The 11379-nt window shown below is 32.1% G+C and overlaps 1 protein-coding gene across 3 annotated transcripts; it reads left to right on the forward strand.

Moving 5' to 3' along the window:
- Positions 1–7178: 7178 nt before the first annotated feature.
- Positions 7179–10879, forward strand: LOC145053411 (mechanosensitive ion channel protein 10-like). Of its 3 annotated transcripts, none has more exons than XM_079001450.1 (7): positions 7179–7433; positions 7843–9301; positions 9383–9503; positions 9594–9887; positions 9983–10185; positions 10254–10540; positions 10635–10879. In XM_079001450.1, exons 2-6 carry the CDS (start codon positions 7857–7859, stop codon positions 10519–10521), a joined length of 2331 nt encoding a protein of 776 aa, XP_078857576.1. In that variant the 5' UTR covers positions 7179–7433; positions 7843–7856; the 3' UTR covers positions 10522–10540; positions 10635–10879. The 3 variants fall into 3 exon arrangements, with proteins under 3 accessions (XP_078857576.1, XP_078857578.1, XP_078857577.1); XM_079001452.1 differs by lacking the exon at positions 7179–7433 and adding an exon at positions 7543–7658; XM_079001451.1 differs by lacking the exon at positions 7179–7433 and adding an exon at positions 7575–7728.
- The last annotated feature ends 500 nt before the right edge of the window (positions 10880–11379 follow it).

Consider the following 11379-nt stretch of genomic DNA (forward strand, 5'->3'; position numbering starts at 1 on the left):
TACCAAGACTTGGTTATTTGTAAGTTTGATCCTTTGAGTGTGTAAAAGTTTTCCTAATGAGACTATTAGCTATAAAAATATAGTTTTAGATTTCATTCATGTAAAGTAAATGGGTAAATAATGTTTTATCCCAGCAGTTTTACTGCCGGCTGAATGAAATAGAAATGCAGACTCCAAGTAGTGATAAGTGTACAATACACCTCAGGGAGTCTATTTTACCTTTAATTATATATTTATTAATTAGAGTTCTGAATGTGAACTTGTATGTAACCATGCTGATAGACGATCGAGTGGCTGATGACCCTCCAGGTCACACGTAGTGTGGTGACATTTTGTCATCCGTGGGCCTAGTCGGCTCGGACTGTAGCTAGCAGTCGGGATGTGGGAGTGTCCGTCCCGTATAGATCTATACACATAATGCCCGCTCTCCCTCCAGGAGACTGTGGTTACACTGTAAAGGTACAGTAGAGTGTCGTATAGAGGAATAGTGTGTCACATTCTGTTTTTTTTTTTTTGTATTCTCTTGTATTATAGTATAATGTAATTTTTGGTATAGTGTATTGAGTGTTCTCTTGTATAGTATATAGTATTCTGTTTACATAGTATTTAACATGTATTAACTCATAACAGTAGTAATTATAGTGATCGTCATAGTGATAGTGGTAATGAGCAGTAACCTTAACTATACCTATTATAGTTAAATAGAATGTTGGTTGCATGCCTTTGATACACAAAGGTATTGAACTAAGTGAAGACTTTCATATCTAACACAAATATATGCAATATATAACTAAGAATTCAACGACAGTCGGACAGATAACAGTATAACCTAAGTCCACAATCAAACAAGAACAGGAAGTAAGGCGAGCTATCAGTCCTAAGTCCTTCAAGTCTTACTTATATAAATATATTGGTGTAGATATATTTTGTAAACAAAGAGGTTTAAAAATAGCTTGGAAATAGTTTTATAACAATTTAACATGAAGATGAGTTTGAAAAACATTTAAAGCAAGTTTTGTTGATAAACCAGTTAAAAGTATAGTAAGTCCTTTTTGGTTGCAAGTTATAAATCACATATGATTGATACTATAACTTGTTAGATTCAACTTGTATTCCCCCCCCCCCATAAAAGCATTTAAAAACATTTTAAAGGTTAATTAAGGGGTATGAACTCACCTGCAGTGATTGGAGTGGATGGGATTGTCGGGTGGGATGCTAGGTGTCAAGTGAGGACTTGAACACACACACGGATCCTATGAAACATGTAGTGACACACAATGGTGTCTAATTAGTCATTTAATCACCAATTAAGTAAGTAAAGACCCTCTAATGCATGAAATCACTTTGCTTCAAGTGCTAGGAGTGCTAAGGGTTGCATCTAAGGAGTGTATGGCCTCAATATGGAGTTTACTCCTCAAATAACCACCCATGTGAGTTTACGGTTGAGGGGCCATTTCCCCCATGAGTTTACGGCCGTAAACTCATAGGGATGGTGTGTTTGTGTGCTTTAAGGCTTCATTCTTCACAAAGAAAGGTACTAGGGTTGATTCAAGGGCTTAGGAAGTGGTTAGGGCATGATTTGCCCACTTTTTGGAGTTTACGGTCCTTGGACCATTTTTGGGGAGTTTACTACCGTAAACCCATGAGTTTATGGCAGTAAACTCATGGTTACTCCATCCGCTTCGATTTTTGGGGTTCATAGATCATTCAAGCAAGTTCCTAGTCCATAAGTCATGCTAGAGAGGGAGTTAGGGCATCAAAACCCCCTTTTTGGGGTGTTTACGGTTTTTGAACATTCATTGGGAGTTTACTACCGTAAACCCATGAGTTTACGGCGGTAAACTCATAGTTACTCCATCATTTTCGTGTTTTAGGGTCCTTAGATCATTCATGTAAGTCCCTAGTTCATTAGGCAAGCATTGGAAGGAGTTTGGGGCATCAAAACCCCCTTTTGGGGTGTTTACGGTTTTAGGATGTTCCCAAACCGTAAACCCATATTCTTGGGTTTATTCCATGGATTTGTAAGCATAATAAGAAGATAACTAGATAGGAATGGTATACTTACTTAGAAGGAGCTTGCAAGGGTGTTTTAGGACCCAAAAACACTAGTGTGTTCTTGGTGATTTGAAGGTGCTTGAAGATCTAAGTAAAAATCAAAATCCATGGATGAAAATGATGTAGAAACACTAGATTTAGTGTTGTATGAATGAATTTATGGAAGAAAACTTACATTTTTGGTGGATTTGGAAGGATGAATTTATTTTAGTTGAGAGAAAAACCTTGTGTTCTTGAGTGGGAGTGTAAGAATGAGGGCAAAAGGAGTAAACTCATGCTATAAGCATGAGTCATGGGGGAAAGGGTGTTTACGGCCCAAACACCTCTTTTTTGGCCGTGAACACTTGGCTAAGGTGTTGGGTTGTTTTGCCCGTGTACACTTTACTAACTACGACACTTATTTAATCGTTTCTCGTAAATAAATAAAAATAAAACACCAAATTGACTTAAATCCGGCCAAAAATGTATTAAAATATTTTTGACTAATATTTGGAGTGTTTGGATGTGGAAATTATACAAATGAAAATTTCGGGTTGTCACAATTTTCTATACAAAAGCTTGTACCATTTGGTAATATAAAATGGGTTGTCCCAGTTCCCTCTATCAAGTCTGTAGGATCTGATAATATATATATATATATATATATATATATATATATATATATATATATGACTTTTTTGTTGGTACTAATTTTGAAAAATATTTCTTTGACTTTAGAATAGTATGCGTACTAACAATATCTATTATACATAGATCTCCAACATTTTCTTGGTGTTGTCCTCCAGTTGGACTCATATTAAAATTCACACGTGAAAGAAATAATAAACAAATAAACATAATCATAATAATTATTATAAAGAAAGGTCATTTATTGTATGAAAGAAATTATATGAAAAACAAAGGAAGGAAAAACATGTTTACTGGAATAATAATAGAAAGTTTAGTTTATGTCTTCGATGTCATTGTAGAAATCAAGAAAACTTAGCGGAGTGCATTCAACATTATCAATGAGGTTTGATTATTTTCCTTTTCTTTAATGAACTCTTGATAAAGTTGACAAAGATGTGCAGGTGTGTGATAGGTCCTTAACCAATGGCATGTGTTACCACATCTATAACAAGAACCATCATATTTATGTGATGCACCAGCACCATGCATTGCCACTTTGACCTTGACTTGTGTATGCACATTGTTTCTTTGTGAAGATTGGTAATTATTCATTTTCTAGCCACGACCAGGATTATTACCTTGTCCACGACAAGAAATATGGTTCTAATTATGGCTTTGGTTTCGATTAAAATAGCCACTGCCTCGTTCTTGACCACGTCCTTGTCCACATGTATTATTTCGATGACCATCAATATTTGTAGCATTTCCTTTAGGAAGTGCTACTGATCCCGTTGGACGAGATTCATGGTTTTTCATCAAGAGCTCATTGTTTTGTTTTGCAACAAGCAGGCATGCATTCAGTTCAAAATATTTTGTGAACTTTTTCAACCGATATTGTCTCATCAAGGTAATGTTTATTGCATGAAACGTTTAGTAAGTTTGCTGCAACATATCTTCATGAGTAACTTCTTGTCCATAATACTTGAGTTGTGAACATATTGTGAACAAAGCTGAGTTGTATTCATTTACTTTCTTGAATTCTTGTAACCTCATTGTTCTTCATTCATCTCTAGCATTTGGAAGTATAACTTCCTTTTGATGATCAAATATTTCTTTCAAGAGATTCAAATCTCAACATTTCATCGATATGCTTACGAAGGAAAACTTTTGCTTTCGCCTTGTATTGTATCAAGCAATTATTAAATTCATATATAGCATTTAAGATTCTCATTCACTTAAGATGAATTTTTACATCTATCATCCATCGCACATAGTTTTCCTACTAACTTCAAGTGCTGCAAAGTCGAGCTTTACAATGTTAGATATATTGTAACTATAACTTTTAAACAAAATAACAAGATGAAAATTAAAATTAATTTATTTCAATATGTATTGCACAAAACAGAAGCGAGAGAAAAATCATCCCACACAAGACTAAGAAATGATAAAATAAATCAAGATAAAATACATCTGGTGTGGGATTGAAAATTAGGAAGCCAAGTGGTATAGTCATTATAGCTACGAGAATCACAACAAGATGAATCATTTTGATATTGATAAGGTTGAAAAGTAAGAGAATTTACTCTTTTTGTGGTATAAAGAAATTTTATAGTGATGTTATTTATAGTAAAAAAATAAAGTCGTTGCTTTTGTTGTTTATAACCGTTGCATTTATATAGCCATTGTGTATATATATTACATATATGTGTATCTATTTTATAAATCATTATAAGACATAAAAGTAGTACATAATTTTACTTGGTATAATTTTACTAATTAGAAACATAAATAAATATTATTAAATGTTTAAATAAAACTATGAAGAATATCTAAAATATAAATAAATAAACATTGGTATGTATACACTGTTATGTATACACAAACGTTAGTATATATATAAAAATTAGTTGCGTAATTTAAATGATAGTATACATAAATAAAAATTAGTTACATAATGTAAATGCATAAATAAAAGTTAGAATACATAAATAAAGACTAACAAAGTAAATAAATATCATTAGTCGTTAATAATGAATAATTTTTCATAATTCATTATTATTTTTAATATACTGGTTGTTTTGTAATAAATACCATTTTTATTAAGTAATACATACATTGAGTAGGATAGATGTGATTTACACTTGATTAGAGCTTTCGTATTGATAACATGTTATAAATTCGACGTAATCAAAACTAAAACTAACAAAACTAAACCAAAACATTATAAAATAAAATAAGAAGATCTGAGAGGATTCTTGAACACTTAGAAGGTTTTATTCAAGATGGTATGATTTTCTTTTTACATTTGATGAGTATTTATACTACATAACATTATATTCATACATTATCAAAATAGTAATTCAATATGTAAAGGAAATCGTTCAAGGGGTATAAATTATCCATCAAGATATATTGTCTAACTCAATATTCGCTCTCTCTCTCTCTCTCTCTCTTTATATATATATATATATATATATATATATATATATATATATATATATATATATATATATATAGAGAGAGAGAGAGAGAGAGAGAGCGAATATTGAGTTAGACAATATATCTTGATGGATAATTTATACCCCTTGAACGATTTCCTTTAAGTTCAAAGAAGAATAATAACATACAAATGGTGTTCTCACGTTCTCACAATAAATATTGTTCTCAAATGAACTTATATATATATATATATATATATATATATATATATATATATATATATAAGTTCATTTGAGAACAATATTTATTGTGAGAACGTGAGAACACCATTTATATATATATATATATATATATATATATATATATATATATATATATATAGAGAGAGAGAGAGAGAGAGAGAGTTAGGTTCAAATGTTTTCACTATCTATTGTGTGCATGTATGATTAATTTTGAACAAATCATTTTAGTTATTTTAAGAAAATAATTAATGCATATTAAATGTTGAAGATGTAATTAATATTCATTATATCTTCAACATGTAATATGCATTAATTACTTTCTTAAAATAACTAAAATGATTGGTTCAGAATCAATCATACATGCACACAATAGATAGTGAAAACAAAATAACCTAACCCTATATATATATATATATATATATATATATATATATATATATATATATATATATATATATATATATATATATATATATGCTATGTGCCAATCTGACCGGACCGAAGGGTCCAACGATTTATGAGGCCGGAAGGCCCAACCAGACCGGACCGGAGGGTCCAACGAGCTAGACTGGACTAGAGGGTCCAAAGAACTACGGGATTGGAGGGTCCCGCTGAGATACACTGACCAGAGGGTCGTACAAAGTATAGCCTCGAGTGACGAATTATTGTATATGGTTTTTTGGGAAACTCACTAAGCATTCGTGATTACCGTGTTATATGTTATGTGTTTCAGGTACCCCGCAGGATCGCGGGAAGGCACCGACGTGATTGTACACACACTCGAGATTTGGAGTTATGTTTGTGGATCCTGGATTTAGACAATTGTTTGAAAACTTGTATTGATTTTTGAGAATGAATGATGAGACACGTGTTTTATGAATATTAAAAATGAAAAAATTTGGTTTGAAAAATCATGTTGTTACAAATTTAATCTAATTTATATTTATGACTAGAAGTTAGCTATTTGAATTGGTTTTTTAAAATTTTGTATATTATCATTTTCTACTAATAGTAATAGTAGGTTGCAATTGATCTTTCTTAGATATGGTATTCTTATATTCTTATGTTTAATATAGATCAATAAATGTATCATGATTTGTATATTGTTTCGTATAAATTCATGATTTTATCAAACATCCAACCTTATAAAATGTGAATTGGATATTCAAAATGGTGTCTATATATTTATTTTAGAAAACATACCGACAAACTTTTATTTTTGTATATTAATAAGTTTTTTACAAATATTTAATTATTCATTACGATTTTGAATTACGAATATTATTTTTTCTATTTCACCCACGGTTTCAACGGGTTTAAACCTAATAAATTATATGTAGAAACAAAGGATTATGATCGTTTGTTTTATTTCTAATCAAGATCAAGATATTTGATACCAAAAATATATTTATCACTGTATGATATAAGACAAACTCAATAATTTGCACAAACATGTATCACATGTAAGCAATAAATGACTAAGATACTGTTTTACTGTTTTTCATAAATATTGACCTTTTTTTTTTTCTAAAAGTAAAGTGAGATTAAAAAACATCAATATAGCTTATTTTCTTTATTTTATTACTAAAATATTCTATTTTTTTTCTTTAATGATCGGATTGTTACACATGGTATCTTATTAATATTATATAAGTGTCACAGCCAAAAATAGTTGTATTGATAATATCATAATAATCTCTATTTCTATTTTTAATAAGATAAAATAAAAAAAAATAAAAAAACTATAGAATATTAGACATTAAAAGACAAAGAGAACATAAACTAATAACACGATATAAAATACTTTATATATTCCTATATCTAATCTAATATCTTGTGCTGCAAAAAATTTAAGGGAAGTCCTCATTTTAAAAAGTTGAGCAGCACCCTTTTTCATGGACCTACAGATCGTCTTGTCTCCTCTCTGAGTGACCCTCTCTCCGCCGCCTGCGTTTCCACGGCCACCAAAAATCACCGTGTTTCTTTTTCCGGCGTTGTCTGCTTCAAGTTGTTTTTCAGGAATCAGAAGTTCTTCCAGTAGCATTTTGCATGTGTATGTATGTGCTTGTCAGGCGGCAGGCTGTCTGCGTAAGTTCAATTATTTTCTCACCAGAAAGACGTTTGTTTATATGTTTAGTCTTTTTCTGTCTTTGTTTAATCACTTCGATTTAACTTTTCCTACCATTTATGACTAAATGTTCGTACAGACTACAGAGTGACTTTTATCTACCTCTCATTCTCATCTTAATGCTGAAGTCAACCTCAAAGTTGCTTCAGCTCTTAGTTTAAAATCTCTTCTGTTGATTCACTTCTGTATGTAACCATTATCAACTTCATTCTTCATTATTCTTCTGTTATTTATCACTGGGAAGTTCGTAAACTCGTAAGTGAGTTTTGGACCAGATCCTGGAAGCATTAGTTGTTATTTTTATGTTTATTAGCTACAAATGGTAATTGATTGAACTCAGATGGTGACAGTGTGTACTGTAATTTCTAGGTTTTTGACTGTGAATGGATGCAAATGGTAAAACCTCAAAAACAGGGGAGATCAGCATGACGGAGAACAAAAGCGGCGAAGTGGTCCTAACAATCCCCGGAGAAGAGAAAGAAGCGAAACATGCGACCTTTGGAGCACCGAGAGATGCAAAACCGAGAGGTGTTCCCGAATCACCTCATAGAAAGTCTGTTGATTCATATCCTGAAAATGCATATTTCATGCCAAGCCCTAACAGGCCTCCTAAAATCCCCAATCCTGAAACCCTAACCAGGCGAAAAACCTTAGCAAGATCGATTTACTCCAAGCCCAAATCAAGGTTTGGTGAACAACCTTTAATTGATCACAACATGTTCGATGAAATGCATGAACCAGTAGGCCAGACCTCAAACTCGCCCATGAGGATATCAGCTCGAGCCTCCCCTAGAGTAGCAGGCAATACTACTACTGCTTCTCCAGCTGCTACACCAAGAACTTTGTCCATAACACCAAAGACTCCATTAATGGCATCACCTGGAGGTGCAGGGGGAGATGAGAGTGATAACGAGGAAGAGATTTATAAGAAGGTTAACATACGAAAGCAGTTAAAGCTTAAAAGGGTGAAGCTGAAAGTACTATTTCAATGGGTAGTATTGCTTTTTCTTGTGGGTTGTATAGTTGCTAGCTTAATGATTCCCAAGTTGAAAAATTACAAGATATGGAGCTTGGAGTTATGGAAGTGGTTTGTGCTTATAACAGTGATCATTTGTGGTATGTTAGTCACCAACTGGCTTATGCATTTCATTGTATTGCTGATAGAACTGAACTTCTTGTTGAGAAAGAAAGTGTTATACTTTGTACACGGATTAAAAAAGAGTGTTCAAGTATGCATATGGTTGATTGTAGTTCTTGTTACTTGGACATCACTGTTTAATAGCAAACATGTTGGAAGATCAAAAAACGCTGCCAAGGTTTTGGATTACTTGACATGGACCATTGTTGCCTTATTAGTGGGTTCAATCTTGTGGCTTGTAAAGACTTTCTTGCTCAAGATTCTTGCAACTTCATTCCACGTCAGCAATTTCTTTGATAGAATTCAAGAATCAATCTTTCTTCAGTATGTTCTCCACACCCTTTCAGGGCCTCCAGTTATGGAATCATTACAAAACGTTGGGGCCTCCACTAGTAAAAGCCAATTTAGTTTACAAGTAAAGAAGAATGGGAAAGATAAAAAGACAAAAAAAGAAGTGATAGATGTAAGCAAGCTTCATCAAATGAAGAGAGAAAAAGTGTCTGCATGGACTATGAAGATGTTGGTTGACACAATATCAAATTCAGGGCTCTCAACTTTCTCTGGTGAACTTGAAGAAAGCGCTTATTATGGAGAAGGAATTGGATCTGCAGACAAAGAAATCACCAGTGAGATGGAAGCCATTGCTGCTGCTTATCATATCTTTAGAAATGTTGCTCAGCCTGGTTTTACGTAAGAACTGAACATCTTTATATCTCTTAATTTTCTTTCAACAACTCTGAACACCTTCATATCTATTAATAAACATTGTAGATACATTGAAGATATTGATCTAAGGAGATTCATGATCAAGGAAGAGGTAGATATCGTGTTTCCAATGATCGATGTGGCTGAAAAAGGTCAAATCGATAGGAAGACTTTAACAGAATGGGTGGTAAGACTCCTTGTCTTATCTCCTTCATATTTTGAGTAATTTCTGAATTGACATTGATGTTAAGGAAGTGTGTTGTTTACTTATATACAGGTAAAGGTTTACAATGGGAGAAAAGCTTTAGCACATGCATTAGATGACACGAAAACAGCTGTGAATGAATTGAACAAGCTTGTTACAGCAGTCTTAGTTGTTATAATCATAATTATATGGCTTCTTTTAACAGAGATTGCTACAACCAAAATACTTGTCTTCCTCTCTTCACAGCTTGTTGTAGCTGCTTTTATATTTGGGAACACTTGCAAGACTGTTTTTGAAGCAATTGTGTTTGTGTTCATCATGCATCCGTTTGATGTTGGGGATCGCTGTGTTATTGATGGTGTTCAGGTTCGAAATGGACATGTTATGGTATATTAGTATATTACTATATTATAATTAAATTTGTTGCATTTAAATGATTGGTTATATGTTATTTTCAACAGATGGTAGTTGAAGAGATGAATATCTTAAATACAGTGTTCTTGAAATTTGATAATGAGAAGATATATTATCCGAATTCGGTTTTGGCTACAAAGCCGATTAGTAATTTCTATAGGAGTCCAGATATGGGTGATAAGGTGGAATTTTCTATCGATTTTGCAACACCATTTGAGAAGATTGGGTTATTAAAAGACAAGATAAAAAAGTAAGTTCATACACAGCATATAATGTTTGTGATAAAAAAGAAATTAATATGTGAATATTAAACATCAGGTATTTGGAGAAGAACCCTCAGTTATGGTATGCGAATCATAATTTTGTGGTGAAGGAGATAGAAAATGTGAACATGATAAAGGTGGCACTTATTATTAATCACACAATGAACTTTCAAGATTATGGTGAAAAGAATAAGCGAAGAAGTGAAATGGTTTTAGAGTTGAAGAAAATATTTGAAGAGTTGAAGATCAAATGCAGTCTTCTTCCACAACCAGTTCATCTGCAGCATCTGGAAACACCCACTCCAACTGGGCCCACCAAATAATCGTACATCTTCATAAAAGGTTTCGTCTTTCTTTGATATGAAACCATTAAGTTCTTAACCCATTAAGCCCATTACTAATTTTTGTATTGTGGAATTTGAATGTTTGTGTATAGGGGCATGAGGGTAAGCTATATGATGATATGAGACATCAATGGTGATAAAATCAGTGTTTGATTTTTGTAGTGATTAAACAAAACCATTGTGATTTGGTTAATCAGTAGGATGGATTACTTCACTTATTAAGCACATATATGTATGATGATTTGTGAAGGTGCAAATATTTGTTATGAAATTTCTATGTACTTGAGTAAAGTGTTTTATGATCTTGTGTATTTATCCTACTGTTGGAACTTACCAATGTTTTTGCCTTCACTTATAACCAATTCAATGTTTTTGGCCTTTAATTATAACCAATTAAATGTCTTCACGATGTTAGAGTATCTTGGGTGTATAATTTTATTTTTTAAATGACAAATCTAATATAAAGTATTTTTAATTCCACTTATGTTGTAAGTGAGACATAAACCGTCGACCTTAAGAAAAGGAAAACATCTGATACTATTGGGTTAGAAAATCTTTCATGTATAACCTTATTTAGAGTTCTATAACAAACAAAACAACAAAAATTTGGATACATTTTAAAAAGTTGCAAAGTTGTAAAAAAATCATGGTTTATTTGTGGATTTGGTCTATCAATTAATTTAACATCCATTTATTTTACTATGATGAGTTTGGTAAAAATGACTATCTATTTACCTTTAATTTAATGTTTTAATAATTAATAGTACTTTTGGTATTAATAATCATTGTTACTATTAATTATTAACCTGGTATTAATAATCATTGTTACTATTAATT

Source organism: Lactuca serriola, chromosome 5, assembly GCF_051521515.1.
Source record: "Lactuca serriola cultivar US96UC23 chromosome 5, Lser_US96UC23_V15, whole genome shotgun sequence".
Lineage (NCBI taxonomy): Eukaryota > Viridiplantae > Streptophyta > Magnoliopsida > Asterales > Asteraceae > Lactuca > Lactuca serriola.